Source organism: Sorex araneus, chromosome 9 (assembly GCF_027595985.1).
Source record: "Sorex araneus isolate mSorAra2 chromosome 9, mSorAra2.pri, whole genome shotgun sequence".
Classification (NCBI taxonomy): domain Eukaryota; kingdom Metazoa; phylum Chordata; class Mammalia; order Eulipotyphla; family Soricidae; genus Sorex; species Sorex araneus.
In genome coordinates this window covers 13,554,844-13,577,954 of record NC_073310.1, presented here as the reverse complement: position 1 = coordinate 13,577,954, position 23,111 = coordinate 13,554,844, and the positions used below count along the sequence as shown (strand labels likewise).

At 44.9% G+C, this 23,111-nt stretch overlaps 1 protein-coding gene across 3 annotated transcripts in view; it reads right to left on the bottom strand.

The window, feature by feature from the left end:
• The window catches only part of GRK3 (G protein-coupled receptor kinase 3), a 170,740-nt gene that overhangs the window by 75,996 nt on the left and 71,633 nt on the right, over positions 1 to 23,111 (bottom strand). For 2 of the 3 annotated variants that reach the window (XM_055146585.1, XM_055146586.1), the window contains exon 3: positions 12,829 to 12,902. The exons of the other annotated variant lie outside the window; for it this stretch is intronic. In XM_055146585.1, coding sequence (XP_055002560.1) covers positions 12,829 to 12,902 — 74 coding nt within the window. The remainder of the gene's footprint in view (positions 1 to 12,828; positions 12,903 to 23,111) is intronic. 3 annotated transcript variants of the gene reach the window in all.

Below are 23,111 nucleotides of genomic sequence, written 5' to 3'. Positions count from 1 at the left end.
ACAATATACCAGCCCTGGACCATTTATCTTTGCCAATTCTCCTCTCCAAAGCACAAATAATTCAAATTTGGCTGTGATTTAGTTCCAAGAATTATGGTGAGAATTGTTCTACTCAACAACAGTGTTACAAAACTAATGGGGCGAAAAAACATTGCCAGGATTCTTGCAAAGAGATTTTTTAAAAGTCAACCAAGTATTTTGGAAAGACATTACTTCATGGAAAAACAGACTGGTTTTTCAAGTTGGAACTTCATCTGCACTATAAAAGCGTGAACAGAAAGTTTACTTCAAACAGTTAATGTTGCTGAGGGAAGGTAACTTGACCCACATAAAGACAGGACAAGTAACATAATATGTTTTAGAAATATTTGCTTTATGTGGAAATGAATCCAAACACTCTGGCCTGATAATAGCAGCTTCTAGATCACGGAGCTATAGTACTTTTATTTATCTGCAGAAATACTTTTAAACCAACAGATTATGAAAACACAAATGACATATGGAACCGATTGGAGACAGACTTATCAAAGCTCTTCAGTGTAATAACTAATTGCTACCATACTTATTTTGGAGGGGTTGGGGGACTGTTTCAAACAGGAATCCACTGCGTGCCGAATGTAGACTAGAGACTGAACACAATGGCCATGCAACACCTTTATTGCAGACCACAACACTGAATCAGAGAGAGAGAGAACGAAAGGGAATACCCTGCCATAGAGGCAGTGTGGGGTGGGGGGAGACGGGACTGGGGAGGGTGGGAGGGATGCTGGGTTTACTAGTGGTGGAGAATGGGCACTGGTGAAGGGATGGGTCCTCGAACTTTGTATGGGGGAAACATGAGCACAAAAATGTATAAATCTGTAATTGTACCCTCACGGCGATTCACTAATTAAAAATAAACAAATTTAAAACAAAAAACAAAAAACAAACAGGAATCCACTTGTCATATTGGCATTTGTATTAACTGAGCAACTAAGTGCTCTTTAGTCGGCTGTGACCAAAAAAAAAAAAAAGGGAGGGGGGGCTAGAAAAACTCACTCCCAGGATTAGATGAGCAGAAATGAAGACTAACACTTCTGACTTCAGAAGTCAGGGCTTGAGAGTTTTAAAATCGGGCCCAGTACGTGCAATAGAAATTTCTCAGAAAGAGCCTGACTGTTCGAGAAGGAATGTGAAGTACCGCGGCTCTCCTGAGGGGAGCCGACCCACACTCTCCGTTCTCAGGGGGGAGCACCTCGACGGCACTGCACCAGCATCGGTGTGACACTGAGGTGACGGCAACTCTCAAGTTTGCGACAGCCGAGGCTTAGAAGTCAGTCTTCCTGGAAGAGAGGCTGCAACCTGACGTGAATCATCGGAACAGACTGGGTGAACTGACCCCACACGTCCACTGACCCCACACGTCCACTGACTCCACACGTCCACTGACCCCACACGTCCACTGACCCCACACGTCCTCTGACCCCACGCCCAGAAGGAAAATAGTGTTTGGATGAAGAATCACTCCCGTCCCGCTGGCACCCCGCGAGGGCCAGGCCTCACCGTCCCGAGTTAGCTCAGGAGAACAAGCCTCAGCCGTCCAAAGAACACGTCAGATACGCGTGTGGGAGCTGCACGGCAGCAGAAGCCACGCTCCCAAACCAAACGTGGAACCGGCAAATAAACAGAGGATTCTGGCGTGCCTTACTGGCTCTCTCTCCTCTGTGGTGCCGGGGATAGAGCCCCGGGGACACGTGTGTGCGAAGCATGGACTCGACTGGGAACGCTACTCTGACCGTTAATTGATTTCTTCTGTGCCTTGTTTCAGACACGTCCAAAGATCATGGCCAGATTACTCCAGAATATTAAGATAAAACAGGTAATAAACTGAATAAACTGTGAGGGAACCAAAGGCCAAAGTTCCTGCCTTAACATAGCAACAAACTCCAGCAATAATAAACCGTGGTGGAGAGATGATCCTTGAAAGCTGAAGGTGTGAAATGTACATCTCTGTTCCAGGGAAGTTTCCCATAAACTGTCAGAATCTGACAGCATGGAAAGGACATCTCTCTCCTCTCTCCTCTGCCTGCCTGTCTGTCTCTCTCTCTCCCTCTGTTACACACACACACACACACACACACACACACACACACACACTCACACATACACACACTCACACACACACACACACACACACACAATGGGCTTAGTAAGATCCCTGTGCTTCATAAATGACAACTTGAACAACAGAAAAGGAAATCAGTTTGCAAGACCAGGACCTACAGTATCCGTGGACGCAATCTGGAATTCACTTCCTACAATCAATACGGCTACTACTAGTTAAAGAAACACGCCACCAACTAGCAGTTAACTTGGAGTTGTCTGTCCCTTTGCAGGAGATGCACAGAGAAGGCCGCCTCCAGTCCCAGCCACGAGGCTATCCAGGCAACCTGGGCAAACAAGGCGAAATCTTCCCCACAGCAGAAGAGACGCATCATTGACTCGGCTAAACACGCATGGGTCACGTGGGGTGATTGTGCTTGGGCGGTTACAAAGCTCACATGGCACATGTAGCCTAAATAACTCGAGCCTCCCAGGCAAGCTATGGGGTCCACAGTTGTATGCGCTCTACTTTTTCACCACCAATCCCAATGGAATGTTCTGGAAAGTCATTGGTGGCCTCTGCAATCCCAGCCTTCCCAGATCTAGCAGCCATCCAACTCTGTGGACCCCTCCTGCCTTCGCTAAAATTTTCGTCTCTGATTTCTGGGATCTCTACTCTCCAAGCCTGGCCCTGCGTCTTCTCCCTCCTCCTTCTCCTTTGGTAGTTCTTCGAACCCTCTGCTAGATTTAGAAATGCCTCGAGCAGGGAGCCCGGAAACCCCCTTTCCTATAGTTAGAGTTTCATAAAAGCTTTCTTAGGCAAACCCACAGTTTCAGATACTGTTCTTGATGCCCACACCTGCGTCTCAGGGGCTCACTTCTCCCTCTGAGTTCCAGATTCAAAAGTACCACCAACTACCTTCTAGAAATTTCCGCGTCCCATCTTCTCTAATCCTGGTCAAACATGTTCTTCTTTTGGTCTATTTTATTTATCACAAAAGGAAGTAAAATCACCTTTGAAGTTGCTCAACTAAAAAAAAAATAAAACCATCACTATTGCACTTTTGCACTCCTGCCCTGGCACCTAATTCAACACTTATACTCACTTCACATCCCATGATACCACAAATACAGGATCTGCCTCGGGTAAGAACCAACTAATTCTTTTCTTTTTCGCTTTTGGGCCACATCTGGCAGTGCTCAGGGATTACTCCTGGCTCTGAGCTCAAGGATCACTCCTCGGGGCTGGAGCGATAGCACAGCGGGGAGGGCGTTTGCCTTGCACGCGGCCGACCCAGGTTCGATTCCCAGCATCCCATAAGGTCCCCCGAGCACCGCCAGGAGTAATTCCTGAGTGCATGAGCCAGGAGTGACCCCTGTGCATCGCCGGGTGTGACCCAAAAAAGAAAAAAAAATCACTCCTGACAGGGCTCTGTGGGACCATACGGGGTGCTGGGTCAACCTTGTACAAGGCAAACGTGCTACCTGCTATGCTATGGCCCCAGCCCCAGAACCAACCAAATCTTTTTTTTTTTGCTTTTTTTTTGGGTCACACCTGGCGATGCACAGGGGTTACTCCTGGCTCTGCACTCAGGAATTACTCCTGGCCGTGCTCAGGGGACCATATGGGATGCTGGGATTCGAACCCGGGTCGGCCGCGTGCAAGGCAAACGCCTTACCCGCTGTGCTATCTCTCCAGCCCCAGAACCAACCAAATCTTAACAGAACAATTCTCCTGAGAAAACAACTGAAATAAAAAGCAACATAACTAAAAGTATGCAGACAGAAGGGGCAGTTCACAGATGCTTGAATTTTGAAAGTGATAACTCGCAATATCTTGAAGCTCCCATCTCCAGCTATTCTTTTTTTCTTTTTTTTTTTTTTTTTGGCTTTTTGGGTCACACCCGGCAATGCTCAAAGGTTACTCCTGGCTCTGCACTCAGGAATTACTCCTGGAAGTGCTCAGGGAACCATATGGGATTCTGGGAATCAAACCCGGGTTGGCCGTGTGCAAGGCAAACACGCTCCCCGCTATACTGTCTGCTCCGGCCCCTGGCTATTTATTCTCAGGAATTTCCTCTCATTTCAAATTCCTAAGAAGAAACTGTAGGCAAGAGACATGACCACTACAGCAGACTTATCCAGGATCACTCAGACACTGGAATTATCAGCCATGTAGTAACACAGCCACCACCACAACAATTACACTCCACACCAACAGAAAATACGCATGCAAGGAGTGGAAAGACAGGAATATCAGTGGGCGGCGGGGGGGGGGACATGCAAAGACATCAAAGGAAATTTTGTAATTAACTATGTCACTGTCACTGTCCCTGCCATCCCGTTACTCATCGATTTGCTTGAGTGGGCACCAGTAACGTCTCTCATTGTGAGACTTATTGTTACTGTTTTTGGCATATCCAATACGCTACGGGTAGCTTGCCAGGCTCTGCCGTGCAGGCAAGATACTCTCGGTAGCTTGCCTGGCTCTCCGAGAGGGGCAGAGGAATCGAACACGGGTCGGCCGAGTGAAAGGTGAATGCCCTACCGCTGTGCTATTGCTCTAGAATAAAAAATCATATATCTTCTATATATCTGGAATAAAGAGAGAGAGATGCTATCTCAGAAAGAGATTAAAAACAAATTTTAAGAAGTAATGATCCAAATTTTACCAGATACGGTCTTCCAGATATATTATAAAAGATATGGGTTTATATAAGACCCATATGTTGTATAAGAGGTAAATTTATGAACTCAACAAATCCTACAAAGAATAACCAGGTCCTCTAAAAATCACTGAGTGCACTCAAAGGCCTCTGATGAGAGTTCCGGGACAATGACATGGACCAGAGGGGTCACTGGTGTGGACCTGTCAGTGACTTGGACTTGTACAGACCGATCTCACCAAAGCAGCTGCCCAGACGTGGCAGGGATGACGTCAAATCAACCACAGGCTACAGAGAGCAAATCCCTCTACGACTAGGGCTACAGGACCAATCAAGTACTTTGAGCCTAATTTCCAAAAGGCCCGGTTCTTGGGTGGGGAAAAGGTGAATCCAGATGGTAGGTGTTCTGAGGGTGCGGTGGCTCATTGACTTTCAGGACAGTCTGAAGAACACACGAGCCCTTCTGGTGGCTCCCTTAGATCACCCACTCATCTTCAAAACTGGCTGCAGCATTTCATTCCAGGACAGACCAGTGGGGCTGATGTCATCTTGAGTCATTCATCTGTTGTGACTTTGGTTTCTCTGGAGTGGGGACACGGGTTTTTAAGAAAAAGCATGCCTTGTCGGTTTCCTACAAATTAGATTCATTTGAGAGAAGGGCTTTTACTTTATGGTGGACTGAAATCCTTTTTTGGTCGTGCTCATTTAGGCAGCATGAATACTAAAAATGACAAGATCAGTATACAGTAGAGGAAAGATTAGCTCGGCCCCCTGCACAAGGGATGACACAGAAACGCATGAAACGTTCCATAGTTCTCAGCTCAGAATCTCAGATGTGAGCTACACAGTAACCTCAGAGCAGAAATACTTAGGGGGAAAAAAAAGGAGCGACAAGAGGCAAACAGAAGCAGATGACTCCACAGAAGGCCAGTGTCCAAACAGACAGAGGGGAAACAAGAAAAAGCCAAATGAGCAGTGTGAAACTCCAGAAACATCCAAAACCCTCATGGATAGATGGCAGTGAGCTCCTTGATGTCAACGATTTCTCTCAATGCCAATGCATCTGCACGCCCCTATCCAAAGGCACAAAGAGGCTGGATGGAGCCAGAAACAACATCCAACTTTTTGCTGCTCACCAGGGACACACTTGAATGCTTGTGACAGCCACTGCTTCCAAGTGAGAAGTTAATAAAACAATCATACGGGCAAGCAGTAGATTAGAAAGAGTAGGGATGGCCACACTTGGAGCAAAGCAAGAGCAAGAATTAAAGGAGATCAAAAGAGACAGGGGTGGGCGTTATGTAATGATTAAGGCATCAGTAGGGGAACCACAGATCAGGAGGACATCATCTTATTCGAGGACCACGTGAATGCAGCAGTAACTTCAGTGAAGTTCTTAGGGCTAACAGAGGAGATATATGGATAATAGCATTGGGAGACTTTTAACCTCATTCTCATCAACCTTATTTTAAAACACTGTGTCCCAAAACACCCAGCCAGGGAGAGGAAAACCTATACTCTGAAAACTAAGTCACTACAAAAAGACATAGAAGAGGGTACAGGGAAAGGGAAAACATCCCCTATTTGTGGATTGGAAGAGTTAACCTTGGAAGAAAAATAAAGGAAAGAATAAGCATTCAGAATTGGGGATTTTTAATTTTTTTTTTTTTTTTTTTGCTTTTTGGGTCACACCCAGCGATGTTCAGGAGTTACTCCTGGCTTTGCACTCAGGAATTACCTCTGGCGGTGCTCGGGGGACCATATGGGATGCTGGGAATCGAACCCGGTTCAGCCACGTGCAAGGCAAACACCCTCCCCGCTGTGCTATCACTCCAGCCCCAGAATTGGGGATTTTAATATCCTCCTCCCCGCCAGTGATCACCACAACCTCCTTGGTGTGAAGGATATCTGGAGAATACTCAACTGATTTCTCTTCTTTTTATACTGCCAGTGGTCTTAGAAGAAAATGTTAAATTTGTAACTATGTGTCCCCCAGCCCTGTCTACCTCTTCAACCTGTTTTTTTTTTTTTTTTCTAATAGCAGGATGGAACCCAAGGCCTTACCTGTGTGAGGCCTGAGCTCTATCACATCCGGGATGTGAGCCACGCCCCAGGCCTGTCCAACCTATCTTGGTCTCGTATTCCTTCCCTCCCACACCAACCCTCTATTTAAGCTCCGCAAACATGCCCAGTTCTCAAGGTGTCTTAACTGAGATCCAGGGTATTCCAAGGGGATATTCCAAGAGGGGGGCAGAAGTAAAAAAACTCACATAAACAAGAGGGACAGCCTGAATCAAGGGGTTCAATGCAGTGAGGGTGGGGAGGGAGTCACAGAATAAAAATAAGGTTGGATGGGGCGATGGTCAGAAAAAGGTCGAGAAACACGGTTCCCTAACACAAAGTGTGTTAGATTCAGAGCAGCCAGCCATCAGGAGGGACTCGGACAGCTGACCTGTCGTTTCCATTAGGGGAGGCAGAAACTGAGCTGGACCTCCAAAGAAGTGAGGCTCCCTCCACCCCGCCACACACACACACAACCCAAAAAACAGAAAGGGCTGCGGGGAGCAGTGTGCTAGGCTGGGGGAAAGGACACCGATCAGTAACAAAAGAGGAGAAAGGGTTCGGTGGATTAAGGGAACGGTGACCAAGTGAAAGTAAAGCGCCGTGTCAGGAGGTAGGAAAGACGAGGAACCTCAGTTAGGCAAGAACTTAGTGTCAAGTCCTGTCCGAGGCAAGCCAAGCGATCAGCAACCTTCAATGCAGAGCAAAGAGGCGATCAAGAAGCGTGTGGAGACACAGCAGCGTGAAAACGCAACAGGCAAGATATAAATCTCAAAGGTCTGATGACAGGGGCTTCCAGCGGGAGGGCCATGGAACAATGATGGAGAATCCACTGAGATTATAAAAATGAGTCGGCTGAGAATAATGACTGGTGACTTCAATGTCTGGAGGCGGTTCTGATTGCCAGGGCCAGAGTTCAGGCCCACGATGGCTACCATCTCTTCAATGGAAGGATAAAGAAGCACGTGGCTCGGGAGAGGGTGATCCTGGCAGGGGACGAGCTGATCCACCAGCTGCAGAGTGCTCCGAGCCAGGAGAGAAGTGAGAAGTGCCGGGCAGCGAACCAGCACAGAGAAACTCCGGTGTTTAAAGTTCAAGTGGGAACGCACCAGTAGCAGACAGCATCTTACTGCCAAGAAGTGCTTCAGAAAACGGCCCCCGGTACGTGGCCCATCTGCTTCAACTTAGGGAAAGTTCTCTCTGCTACAGATTCCTCGATAAGTAACTTAGCAAGTGCCGGAACGGGAGAGGTGAAGCTTCGAGGACAAGGAAGAAAATCTTTCTTGACAAACGGTAAAATTCATGCAGAGGAAATGCCAGGTTTGGATTCAGAATGAAAGGACAACGTTACTGCCTACTGAGTAGAAGAACCCTTTTAACTTACTTTTATTTATTTATTTTTTACATGATGCTAAATGTGCATCAGCTAACAATTCTCACTGTTGTCAGATGATAGCTCAGTGTTGTTTTGATTTGTATGTCCTTGATAATCAGTGGCCAGGACTATTTTTGTCTTTTGGACGTTTTATATCTTCTTTGAGGACCACAGTTTGACGGGAGTTGGGTTTTGTTATTGTTGTTATTGAGCTTTATGGATGCTTTATGTATCTTGGAAACTAACCCTTTGTCTAATGTATGATGTTTGAACATTTTCTCCTATAGACTATGGGATCCTTTTCTTTAAGGCTTCATTTCCCCCCTCCCCCCCACACACACGATAGGAACTTTACGTTAGATTCAGTATTGTTTATTTCTTTTCTTCTTCTTCTTTTATTCTTTTAGCTTTTGGGCTTTTGGATCATTCCTGGCAATGCTCAGGGGTTACTCCTGCTCTCATTGTTTATTTCTGCTTTTGTTTTATCAGTGGAGAGGTTTCGTTAAAGACTCCTCTAAGCTCAACATCACAGAGAGTTCTACTATGTTTTGCTTGATAGATTTAATAAGTGGATCCAGGCATAATATCAAAGTCTTTAACTCATTTTTAAAAATAATTATTTTAAAATAAAACAATTTTTATTTTAATTTTTGTTTTTGTATTGGATCATGGGCTGGAATGAAAGCACAGCAGGTAGGGCATTTGCCTTGCAGGCAGCCGACCCGGGTTTGATTCCTCCGTCTCTCTCGGAGAGCCCAGCAAGCTACTGAGAGTATCCCACCTGCACAGCAGAGCCTGGCAAGCTACCCATGGCATATTCGATATGCCAAAAACAGTGACAACAAGTCTCACAATGGAGACATTACTGGTACCCGCTCGAGCAAATCGATGAGCAACGGGATGACAGTGCTACAGTGATTGAATCACAGAGAGATACATTGTTACAGTGTTCCTCATGATTGGAGTTCATTCATATCATGTTCCAACACCCGCCCCTTCACCAGTGTACATATCCCAGCTCCAATGTCCCCAGCTTCCCTCCCATCCCCCCAAACACTCCCCGCCTCCCCCCTGTATCAGCAGGCACCTTTCTTCTCCCCCTTCCTCTCCTTCTCTTCCTCACCGCCCCCACTCCCCCGCCCGCCCTCATTTCTTTGGGGCCTTATGGTTTCCAATACAGATACTGAAAGGTTATCATGTATATCCCTTTACCTACTTTAAGCCTTTTATAAATTAACCTTTGTGTATAGTGTGAGGGGGTCTAGTTTCACATTTTCACATGAGGCTAACTAGTTTTCCCAGCCCCGTTTGCTAAAGCGGCCTCTTCACCCCACCCAGCCCCTCTGTTATAGATTAACTGTCCATACAGCACGGTTCACCTTGAAGCTTTCAATGCTCTTTCACTGATCTGAGACTGTCTTTATTCCGGTACCATGAACTTGAATCATGACAGTTTTACAGTATAAAGTCAATTGCTCTCATTTTTTTTTCCCTCAGGATTGCTTTGTTGATACTGTGTTTCACAGCTCCCATACAATTTTTAGAAGAATTTGTTCTACGTCCCTGAAGAATACCATGGGAATTCTGATGGGAAAAGTGTTGAATTGGCAAATTGCTTGAGGAAGGGTGGTCATGTCAATGACCCTGATTCTTCAAATCCACAAAGGATATGCTTCCATTTTTTTGTTGTTGTTTTCTTTAACTACTTTCAATAGTGATTCATCGTTTTCACTATCTCATCTCCTTTGCAAAGGAAATTCTTAGAAACCTCAGTTCTTTTGCTTTTTTTTTAATCTTAAGTGAAGTTTTCTTCTTTCTTGCTCTTCGATGCTGTTTACATTTAAGAATGCAACAGATTTCTCTGCACTGAGTAAGTAATCTTACTAAACAGATTTATTGGTAGAGTCTTTAGGGATTTCTATGTACAATATCCTATCATCTGCAAAATCATGATAGTCTGACTTTTTTGCCAATTTAAATCCCTTTATCTCTCTTCCCTGGTTGCTGTCGCTAATGCCGTGTTCAATAATAGCCGTGAAAGTAGACATCCCTGTTCGTGTCAGGTCTGAGTTCAGGAAAAATTTTCAGTCTCACCATGAAATGTTGGCTGCAGATTTATGCATATACATTACGCATATAATGTATAACGTTGGCTGCAGACTTGCTTTATATGATCTTTACTGATGTGAGTTCTGCAATCTGCATTATGTCAAATGGTTTCATCATAAAGAGATGCTAGATCTTGTCAAATGCTTTCTCATTATCCATAGAAATGACCAATGCTTTTTTATATTCCTTTTTACGGATGTGTTACATATACTGGACCATCTTTGCATCCCTGGAGTAAATACCACTAGATGGTGTATATGACCCATTTAATGTATTGTTGTATTCAGTTCACGGGGATTTCAGTGAGGATCTTCGCATCTGTGTTCATCAGACATTCTTCTGTCTAAAGTACACCAATTATAAGCAATCTATGCTAGGGGGTGATATAAGCAGTACGACAAACTTCTCTTACTAGTAAAATTGAGTCCATTTACAGGAAAAGTAATAACCTTTTGACTGAATTTAAAGCTACTATATTACACTCTTTAAAGCCCCTTTTGCATTTTTTTTCAAATTAATGCAATGCTATTTGATTGCACTATCCTTCTCTTTTAACTGTTTGATATATACATTTTGTTCTTTTTTAAAATTACCCTTAAATTTACAATATGCTTCCTTGTCTGGCTATACAACAGATCATTACTTCCACTACACTAGCCCCACAATAATCCCAAAATATTAAATGACCTTAAACATAAATCATTCCCTGCCCCCCCACCCCATGCACCTGAGGCTACTACTATCCCTCGGGGTGGTCCCAGCAGCCCCTGGAGAGGGCAGTACTGTCCACTTTGAAAAATACTGACCTAGAACACCCTCTTGGTTTCCCAAAAGAATTTCAAATTATGCTGAAATTCTCTATTCATCCATTTCTCTTCCCCTCTACTGTGTGGTCATCTCACTAATGGTTAAAGTGCTCATCCACTACCGCCAACATCTAGTTCCTGTGTGGGTCTGTTGCTTTCTCCTTGTGTATGAGTCCCAGATCTTGACTCCTGGTATGTCGAGATATATTTTGTTGTATGACAAACACTTCAGAGTGTATCTATTTTGTATTTCTCACCCACATTAAAAAGACCCAGGATCTAGGCTGCATCTAGGCTTCATTTTTATTGGGTTCAATCTCCTCTGGCAGTCTCTATTCTTTTATTATTATTATTATTATTATTATTGTTGTTGTTGTTGTTGTTGTTGTTGTTGTTGTTTATTTAGGTTTTCAGAGCCTAGTCTCCCTCTCGGAGAACTTGGCAAGCTACCGAGTTTCCTGCCTACATGGGAGAGCCTGGCAAGCTCCCTGTGGCGTATTCATTCCCCTGACCCTGAAAGAGCCTCCAATGCGGCACCATTGGGAAGGACGAGTAAAGAGAGGCTGCTAAAATCTCAGGGCTAGGATGAATGGAGACGTTACTGAGACCACTCGAGAAAATCGACAATCCATCAACAGGATGATGATGATGATGATGATGATGATGATGATGATGATGATGATGATGATGATGATGATGATGATGATGATTTAGGTTTTGTTTTGGGGCCAGACTCCGTGGTACTCGGGAGTTACTCCTGGCTCTACACTCAGGAATTACTCCTGATGGTGCTTGGGGAACTGTATGGGACACCGGGGATCAAACTCGAGCTGGCTGTGTACTGATAAGCACCCCACCCACTGTACTATTGCTCCGGCCCCACCTCTATTCTTATGGCATAGGTTCCCGTGCAAATCCAAAGAGGGATTTTTAACTCAACACCAGATTAAAACATTTTCAGATTAGCAATCTGGCCTCTTGTCTGACTCAGCTCTTAAGGCTTGGCAGGTGTTTTAAGAGAAAAATTGTTCACATTTGGGAGCAACTCCGTCCCACTTGTTAGTTCCTGTAGCCCCCGAAACATCTTTGGACTTTCCTGTCTCCGAAACAAACAGAACTTTTGTTTCTGTTTCTGCTCCCAGGTCCAAAGTCCAGCTTCTCAGTGTCCACTTTGCTTGAAATCAATGAGTCTTCTGTGTCAACAGGCCACACGGAGGCCGTCCATCTCTCAAATCCAAGATTCTGCTTTCAGATTTCTGCCCAGAGCTGATCCATATTTTAGGAACACACCAGATGGCTATGGGAAACTTTAATGAGTCTTCACAAGTCTTCCTGGCCTATTTGATCAGCTCTCCTCCAAAACTGTCTTGTTGAGGAAACCAGATGAGCATGTGAGACCCATCTCTTTCACCGAGTCCCACTTTGTTACCGTGATTTGCATACACAGAAATGAAAAAAATCGGGAATGCTTAAATACATCTAAGTGATTTCCTCTTCTCTCTGGAATTTTCACCCAACTATATTGCTCATGACTTTGAGTACTTTGAAGCCTCTAAAATGTGACTGATATAGAAGTCATCAGCATCGCTAAGAGCCTCCAAACTGTTCCATTGCTACTTAGCACTTCCAACGAATTTCTAAATGTTCATGTGAGAGCCACTATTTCCCAGAGTACAGTTTAAATATGCCTTTTGGAGTAAAAGCACCAGTAAAACAGTTACAATCTTACCTCTTCATAAAACTTCACCTGAGGTACAGCTTCATTAATTTCATTCAAACAAAAATCTTTAAATAGCAAGAAACCTAAAGGGAAAGAATAAAACATTTCAGGGTGGGCAATTAAATAGAAGTTTCACCCCACAGGAAGTGTTCAAATCAATGTATTTATACCTCAACTTCTTCCTTCCCTACTGTAGGAGGGGCACGGAGGGGAAGAGAAGGAGAGAAATTTTCAAGATTCTAGTTAGACCCTAGAAGGGAAAACTCGATCAAGTCAATGTCATATTCCTGGCGTCTCATTGGCAAATTCTCTATTCACAACCCTCCCACCCTCTTTTAAAAAATTTCACAATTTTTTTTTCCGCTTTTTGGGTCACACCTGGCGATGCACAGGGGTTACTCCTGCTTCTGCACTCAGGAACCACCCCTGGCGGTGCTCAGGGGACCATATGGGATGCTGGGAATTGAACCCCGGTCGGTCACGTGCAAGGCAAACGCCCTACGCGCTGTGCTACTGCTCCAGCCCCAGATTCCACAATATTTAAACCTCTTTTTATTTTCTTTTTGGGTCACAACCGACGATGCACAGGGGTTACTCCTGGCGGTGCTGGGGGATCATAGGGGATGCTGGGAATCAACCCTAGATCAGCTATGCGCAAGGCAAATGACCTCCCTGCTGTGCTATCGCTCTAGCCCCACAATACTTAAGTCTTGATTAGAGAGAAAGAGAGAGAGAAACCTTCACAGCTTTTCCATTCTTCGCTTTCTCCCACTAACACAATGTCCCTCAAAATGCCCAGCAAATACTCAAGTGAGAGCAAATTACCTACTCCCAACCTCTGAAATTACTCTGGCTCTGCACTCAGGAATTACTCCTGGCGGTGCTTGGGGAACCATATGGGAATGCTGGTTCCATGTTGGCTGTGTGCCAGGCAACTGCCCTTCCTGCTGCACTATTGCTCCAGCTCCACCTCTGTTCTCTGTGCCTGATTTACGGCACCTGCTCCTCATGTCTCCCTCGAAACAATCTGTCTCATGGGCCTGCTACAACTACCACTTCCACACCACAGTGTGGGGCCTGCCGTAGAGGCAAACAAATATTTGTGAAATAGATGAACGTTTCGGACTGGAGCAATAGCACAGTGGGTAGGGCATTTGCCTTGCACCCGGTCGACCCGGGTTGGATTCCTCCATCCCTCTCGGAGAGCCCAGCAAGCTACCGAGAGTATCCCACCTGCACAGCACAGCTTGGCAAGCTACCCGTGGCATATTCAATATGCCAAAAGCAGTAACAACAAGTACCACAATGGAGACGTTACTGGTGCCCACTTGAGCAAATCGATGAACAACGGGACAACAGTGCTACAGTGCTACAGATGAATGTTTATAGGTTCCTCCCAGCATGCTTCCACCAAAGCACTTGGCCCATCCCGCAACTCTACATCACGTGTCTCCTGGCCTGTCCACCAATCCAGAGCCTAGAGGAAGGCTTTCCGCAAAGCGGGTCCTATCTGAGAGGGAAGCTGCAAGGCCAAGATGATGCCACTGTTGGAAGCTTGCCACAAGTGGGGGGCAGTTATGCTAGAGAAGGGATCACTACGACAATGGTAATCGGAAATGATCACTCTGGACAAGAACTGAGTACTGAAAGGAGGTAAGGAACATTCATAATGAACCTTCAGCACGTGCATTGCAAACTATAATGCCCAAAAGGGGGTGCAGGGGGAGAGAGAAAGAGAAAGAGAGGGGAGAGAGAGAGAGAAGAAAAGTGTCTGCCATAGAGGCGGGCTGGGGGGGTGGCAGGAGGGAAACTGGGGACACTGGTGGTGGGAAATGTACACTGATAAAGGGACAGGTGATGGAACATTGTATGACTGAAACCCAGTTATGAACAACTTTGTAACTGTGTATCTTAGAGTGACTCAATAACAGAGGAAAAAAAATAGGAAAATCTGAATGCCAGGCTGAGGGCAGAGTTCCTGGGACACCACATAACGTCAAAAACTGTGAACTGGAAGAAGAAGCAGAAAGGGAGCTTCTGAAGAAAGAGTCCCACAAAGCGGGTCTACCTTAGAGGGGACAGGTCCACGGGGATTCCCTGGCAGGGGCTGAGACAGCGGAAGTCGGGTGTCATGAGATTTTTAACGCAAGTTAGGGTCTGACTCAGGCAATTGTACCTTGTCTGTTTACGGTTCCATGAACCCCCTCCAGAGTTTCAGGAACTGGACCTTTCAAAGCAAAGGGCAGGCGCTGACACGTGAGACCTTTCTTTTCCTTTCTTTGACAAAATCAAAAGGGAAGTGGTGTTCTGCATCTGCTCATTGTCATTGTACGTCAGGTAGCAACGGTGCAGCTCTCCTTCATGGCTTTGATCGAGAGCGTGACTGCACCTCCACCACACCACCAAAATACCTGCCCGGTATTCTGTTTTATTTCAAATACACGTGCTGCTAGGCCACGCCCACCGCCAGGCGGTGATGACCCCGCCACCACCATCCCAAGATCTAGCGGAACTTTTTTTTCTGCATTGGGACCACTTGGTTCAATAGGTCCGGTTGGGCTATACCAGGGCTGGGTTACTGTCACTGTTACTGTCATCCCGTTGCTCATCGATTTGTTCGAGCGGGCACCAGTAACGTCTCTCATTGAGAGACTTATTGTTACTATTTTTGGCATACCCAATACTCATGGGTAGCTTGCCAGGCTCTGCCATGCAGGCGAGATACTCTTGGTAGCTTGCCGGGCTCTCCGAGAGGGGCAGAGGAACCGAACTCAGGTCGGCCACGTGAAAGGCGAACGCCCAACTGCTGTGCTATCGCTCCAGCCCACCAGGGCTGGGTGCGGACCAGAAACAAGAGTATGAGGAGGCGTCTCATAAAGCCAACATTTAGAGGTACATAGACACATCGACATAAATAAAGCAGCAGACAAAGAGGCAGGAACGAAGAGGCCAGCTCTCTGCCCGTCTGTCTATTAATCATTTCACTCTGGGTCACCCTACGCGTTATCTCTTCCTTCCCGTTTGTTGTGAACTCACGCCAGCTTTCATTTGCCACCCTGCTGGCTCCTGAATCATTCGGAAATGGGCGGCTGAATTTCCAAACTTTGGGGCTCCCCGCTGCATCCCACAGACACTTTTCTGATAAGGTTTTGGCTTAATTCTGCTGTGGGCAAAGGGCAGGTCCAGGATGACTTCACTGCTTTCCCTGAAACTTGGCTTGGGCCCCAAATGTGATCCATCTGGCATTTCATGGGCACTAGAAACAAAACCAAACCAAACAAAAAATTTAAAAAATGGGTCACGGTGCAGTGTTTCCTTGGAAAAAAAACTAAGGCCCTGGACATAGATCAATGGGATTGAGGACTTTTGAAATTTCCATTGGCAATTGTGAAAATCTCGATTTTTTTTAATTATTATGATTAGTTTAGTTTTGTCAGGTTTTGCTTTGTGCGTTTCTTCCTAATATTTTTGGAAGATGAAACTAAGACAAGATTTGAACTGACATTATTTTGAACACGGGGGAGATTTGCTGCTGATATGTCGAGGATGATAAAATAATATGTCTCACGTGGGCTGTTGGTCTGGGACTGCAGGTGGAACAAAATTGAAAACATTTATCACGGCCAGTTCTGTCGCTACCTTCTTCTCTGGGCTAGGCCTGTGGCATCCTCTCCCCCGTGCCGTCGAGTCAAGTGTCTGAGTCTCCTTTCCCAGTCACTGACGCAGCATCAGTCACTGCTCGGGGCTTTCTAAATTTAACTGGCCTCACTGCCTCAGACACACCGTCCCTGGGTCCTGTGGTCCTTCAGAGCTCAGCTCCATGACCCTCTCCTTTGATCTCTTCGGAGTCTTGCTCATTTTTGTTGTTGTTTTGGTGTGGGAGGGGGGGTTATATGTGGTGGGACTTGCTCTGGGCTTTGCACTTGGGAGTTACTCCTGGCGGGGCTTGAGAGGACCAAATGGGATGCCGGGGATTGAACCCAGGTCAGCTGCATGCAAGGCAAATGCCCTGCCTGCTGTACTATACTATAGCTCTGGCGTCTCGTTTATTTTTGTCGTCTCTCTTACCTATATCATTTTCCCTTCACAAATGTACCCCATATGTCCAGGATGTTGGTAACAGGTAGGTGCACTCCCAGTCCTCATCGGCGTAGTTGATTTACTCCTCCCTTTTCTACCTCTTCCTCTACAAGGTAAGCTGAATGTGGAGAGGCCGCAAATATCTAATTTTTTACTCTCTTTGCAGCCACAAAAACTCTAACTGTAACATAGAAGGAAGTCAGGAGAAAGAAAAGAGGGAGGAGTGGGGGAGGGCAGCTGGAGAAGAAGCAAAAAAGGAGGATAAGGAGTGAAGGAGTTGAATGAATCCAACTTAAAGTGATGTTACTTACTTTAAAGAAACTTCCATTATATAAAATAATCTAATATGAGACTGACGCCCAAGAATAGTAGACACAAGGGCCAGGAATATTGCCCCATAGTTAGAAGCCTGTCTCATAAATCTGGGGGAGAAGGCAGCTGGGATCACAGCTTAGAGAAGGGATCACTAAGTCAATGATGGTTGGAGGAATCGTTCGGGATGAGAGATGTGTGCTGAAAGTAGATAAAGGACCAAACATGATAACCTCTCAGTATCTGTATTGCAAAACATAATGCCCAAAAGTAGAGAGAGAGAGAGAGTATGGGGGAAACTGTTTGCCATGGAGGCAGGGGGAGGGTTGGAAAGGGGGGTATACTGGGGACATTGGTGGTGGGGAATGTGCACTGGTGGAGGGATGGGTGTTTGATCATTGTATGACTTGAAACTCAAACATGAAAGCTTTGTAACTGTAGCTCACGGTGATTCAATAAAAAAAAAGGAAAGAAAGAAACTTCCATTGTCAATGTATAGGATCAGCAAAAGAAAAAAATCATCTCAATCCATTGGAAGTGAAAGAAAAAAACCCCAGCATGCTTCTCACATCTGTACAAAAATTCTAGCTTTGCTTTTTATCACTGCAACTGTTAATACGGAGCAGTAAGAAGAAATAGATGCTGCCTTTTGGATAAATCCTAGATCATTGTGTTCCCGGCTAAAAGCAATTTACCTTCATCAGGCTTAAATTACATAAAAGAAAAAAAAAGAAAAGAAAAACACAAATGAAGCATTACTCAGATTAGAACAAAAGCTAAAGGGCAAAAAGGAAATAATGTGCCTTACCAGGTTCACTTCATCAGTGCTATTTCTCCAGATTTTAAAGAATAAAAAATTGTGACCCGACACCTGCTTACTGGATAATTGTGGAATGTGTTTACCCTTGTTTCTATATTTGAACCACAGCAAACTGCCTGAATACTGATTAACTTTTGCATAACATCCAGAAAAGGCAAACTACCCCAACTTGCTACCTCTCTCGTACAAAAACTAGGAGGAAGGATGGTACTGCTTTAAAAATAAATAAATAAATTTTCGGGGCTGGAGCGGTAGCACAGCGGGTAGGGCGTTTGCCTTGCACGCGGCCGACCCAGGTTCGATTCCCAGCATCCCATATGGTCCCCTGAGCACCGCCAGGGGTGATTCCTGAGTGCAGAGCCAGGAGTAACCCCTGTGCAGAGCCAGGTGTGACCCAAAAAAGCAAAATAAATAAATAAATAAATAAATAAATAATCAAGGCGCATTTCTGTGTAACATAAATGTAACTCAAATTTGCCTATCCAGGTTTCAGGACCACACCAAGTGGTGTTCAGGGGCTATGTACTCTCAGAATACTTCTCCGAGCAGTGCTCAGGAGACTGTGCAGAGCTGGGTGGCAAACGCAGACCTCTGGAATGAAAAGCTTTTGTGTTGAATTGACACAAATGTACAAATCAAGACAAATTTGTACATTTGACAAATCGAGAGACAACTCTTGACTTGTCTCTCAATATTGTCTTATAAAAAAAAACTCAATTATGAACTTTTGAAAGCATTAAATATGGGTAGTTTGGGGAGCCAGAGGGGCACCTGCCTTGCACACAGCCGATCAGGGTTTGCTCCCTGGCACCGTTTCAGGTACTCCGAGCCCACCAAGAGTGATCTGATTCCTGAATGCAGAGCCAGAAGTAAGTAGTAAGCACCCCTGGGTGTGGCCCCCAAATTAAAAAAAAAAAGTACAAATAATGAATAAGTATGGGTAGTTTTATGAGAAACTTTTTTCTTCCTCAATTTCTTTTTTAAAGCGATGAAAGGAAGGGGGCTGGGGCAATAGCACAGCGGGTAGGGCGTTTGCCTTGCACCGGGCCGACCCGGGTTCGAATCCCAGCATCCCATATGGTCCCCTGAGCACCGCCAGGGGTAATTCCTGAGTGCAAAGCCAGGAGTAACCCCTGTGCATCGCCAGGCGTGACCCAAAAAAAGCAAAAAAAAAAATGCGATGAAAGGAATATGAGAAACATCTTAGAAGAAGTAAGGCTTCTTTTAGGCTTTGCCAAAGACAGTTAAACTTGGAGGAGGAGGAGGAGGATGGGCTGCATAAGTGGTCCAAATCCCTGTCCACTGTAACTGATTTGACAAAGCCTTGCCAGGGTGTCTGCTAACAGCCATGGTGCTTGGCAAAGAGGAAGCAATGACCCACTCAGGAGTTGGTGTAAGAGACAAAACAAGGGGCTAGAGCGATAGGACAGTAGGAAGGGCATTCGCCTTGCACACGGCCGACCCGGGTTCGATTCCCAGCATCCCATATGGTTCCCCGAGCACCGCCAGTAGTAATTCCTGAGTGCATGAGCCAGGAGTACCCCCTGAGCATCGCCAGGTGTGACCCAAAAAGCAAAAAAAAAAAAAAAAAGACAAAACAAGAAGTAAACAAAATATTGTGATTGATGGTAAATGGTATAAAGGCATTAATTATGATGCTGAGGTGGATGATGACAAAAAAGAGGAAGATAGATTTCACACTATCTTTTCACACTAGGAAGATAGAAATGACATATGGGCACACTCTGAGCAGGAAATGAACAAAAGACTAAGTATGTTTTAGGAAAAGCTAGAAGGTCTGATCTCATACCTTCTATTTAATATTGGTTAGAAATCCTAGTGCAGGGGCTGGAGCGATTGCACAGCGGGTAGAGCGTTTGCCTTGCACGCGGCCGACCCGGGTTCAAATCCCAGCATCCCATATGGTCCCCTGAGCACCGCCAGGAGTAATTCCTGAGTGAAGAGCCAGGAGTAACCCCTGTGCATCGCCGGGTTTTGACCCCAAAAACCAAAAAAAAAAAAATCCTAGTGCAGCAAGCTAGGAAATAAAATGGAAACTATTATTGAAATTAGAAAGGAGAAACTAAAATTCATTCTGTTACTCATGATATGCTTATCCTATGAATGACCAAACATCTTAAGTGTATTAGCAGGGACATAAGACTCAAAACCATTTTGATATATTCACATTGTCAAATTAAAAATTTGAATTTTAAAATATGCTCATTTGCAATAACCTCAAAGAACAATAGATACCTTAAAAATGAGTAAAAAAAGAGATAGGCAAGGTCACTATTCTGAAAGCTACAAAATATTCCTAAATGAAGGAAAGATACACTGTTTGTATATTAGGAGTACTGGTTAGGTACAATGTCTCAAATTGTCCTAAAATGTCTGTGCAACTGCAATTGAAGTGATTCAATGATCTCTGAAAGTTCTTTCTTAAAGAAATGAACTACTGATTTTAACAGTAGTTAAAAACAGGAATACGAGAATACCCAAAACATCGTGAAAAAGAAGCAAAAAGTTCAAAGACTTATATTTCTAGACCTTAAGGCACTTTATACAGACTAAGTATCAGAATTGTGTGGTACTGGCATAAGATGAAATCAGGAAAGGAAAAATGGATCCAGAAATATAACCACACATGTACTCAACTTATTTTCAACAAAGGCACCTTTGGAAAATGTGAATATTTACTAGGGAAAACAGTCTTTTTCAACAAATAGTGCTAAAAAACATTATATGCAAGTTGGAAGTGGAGAGAGGGAGAAGAAACCTCTTTACAATTCCTGTAGAATTAAGTTAGGACAGATCATAGGACTCAGTATCAAAGCTAAAATTTTTTAAAAAAATAGAAAATATATAAAATATCTTTGAATCGCATTACATGATGACCGCTGGACTAGAGCTGTTACCGACTGGATTCCAAGGGACGTCAGAAGACCTCGTGGCCGCCCACTAACTAGATGGTCAGAGTTCTTCGTCAAATCTCTGAATGAATGATTTGAGGCTCTTCCTGTTCCTGGAGCGAGCAGATATCATTGGGCTGCACTAGCTCGCGACAGGGACAAATGGAGACGTTACTGGCGCCCACTCGAGCAAATCGAAGATCAACGGGACTACAAGTGATACAAGTGATAAAATATCTTTAGGGGCTGGAGAGACAGCATAACTCCTTGCATATGCCTGACCCAGGTTCAATCCCTGGCATCCCATATTTTCCTTCAAGCATCGCAAAGAGTAGTCCCTGAGTGCAGAGCCTGGAGTAACCCATGAGCATTGCCGGGTGTGACCCCAAAATAAAACAAAATATTTTCAAAAAAAATTACGGGAAAGCTTTCTTAAGTGGGCTTTGGAAAGAAGTGGTAAATGTGCTTTTATTTAAATTTAGATAGCACGGTGGGTAGGGCGGTTGCCCTGCATGTGGCCGACCCAGGTTCGATTCCTCCGTCCCTCTCAGAGAGCCCGGCAAGCTACCGAGAGTATCCCACCCGCATGGCAAACCTGGCAAGCTCCCCGAGATCTATTCAATATGCCAAAAACAGTAACAATAAGTCTCACAATGGAGACGTTACTGGTGCCCACTGGAGCAAATCGATGAGCAACGGGATGACAGTGCTACAGTGCTATTCATAAAACGACACTTACAAAAGTGATCTGGTCTCACCCCAGACAATGACAACTCAATTCTGCGGGGTGTCAAATTGCCCAGACCCTTCGAGAATAGACACTTGGGTCATCCCACCATGCCAGATGAAGAACCATGACCCACAGCGGTAGTGAATGAAGGCAAAGTAAATATAGAAGTTGATGAAGGTAGCTATGAGCACTTTCCCCTTGAGCAAGGGAGCAAAATGAACCACGCAGGTCCCAGGTATCTGGACCAACCAACTGTCAAGATGCTCTGAGAAGAACCCACCTCCCCCAGCTATTCAACAACATTAAACCAACCCAAATCCTCGAATCCTTAAGAACTGGTAAACTCAAGAAACCCAAGGAGGTGAAGACATTTGGCCCCATCAAGGGAGACTAAAGAGAGAAGAACTAAACACTAGGTGATCCTAGAGTCAATCTTGGACCAGAGAAACCAGAGTGGAAAACAGGGCACTGTGACCTGGCTGAGAGCACTGTATCAGAGTTAAATTTCAGAGTGACCTCTTGAGTTGTGGTTTCCAAAGAGAATGGCCATGCCCTTATTAAACGCAGGGCCTCACATGTGCAAAGCATCATGTGTTCTAACTAGCTCCGGGCACATCCGTGATCTATTCTGAGAGAGTGAACGGTCAAGGTGTGGTGTCTCCAAAATCATGCTCATCTGGTTCAGAAAACAGAGTGATAAAGCAAGTGAGACAAAGTATTTACAACTGGTGAAAGTGTTTTTCAGTTCATCAGAGTTCCCTGTGCTGCTCCTATCACTGTATCACTGTTATCCCATTGATCATCGATTTTCTCGAGCGGGCACCAGTAACGTCTCTACTCGCCCAAGCCCTGAGATTTTAGCAGCCTCTCTTTACTTGTTCTTCCCAGTGCTGCTCCCATGCCTTTTTAATAAATTTGAAATAGTATCAAAGAATAGCACAGCGGTTGGGCTTTCGCCTTTCACTCGGCGGACCCGAGTTCGATTCCTCTGCCCCTCTCGGAGAGCCTGGCAAGCTACCAAGAGTATCGAGCCCGTGCGGCAGAGCCTGGCAAGCTACCCATGTGTATTGGATATGCAAAAAAACAGTAACAAATAAGTCTCTCAATGAGAGACGGTACTGGTGCCCGCTCGAACAAATCGACGAGCAACGGGATGACAGTGACAGTGATCAAAGAATAGCATTGAAATATATAAAACTAAGACAACAACACTGTATCAGACGTGAAAAGAATTATAAAAAGAACCCGACTAAAATTCTCAAAGCTATCATGAAGGAAATCGTATTATGCTAAAAATAACTAGCACTTTATTTTTGTAACCATTAAATTTTTGTGACGAATATACTGCTATCAACTTGGCTTTTCAAATAAGTATTCCTTGTATAAATTAGTAATGTCCTATCCAACTGAAAACTACAGAAGTGCAATGGACCCAAAA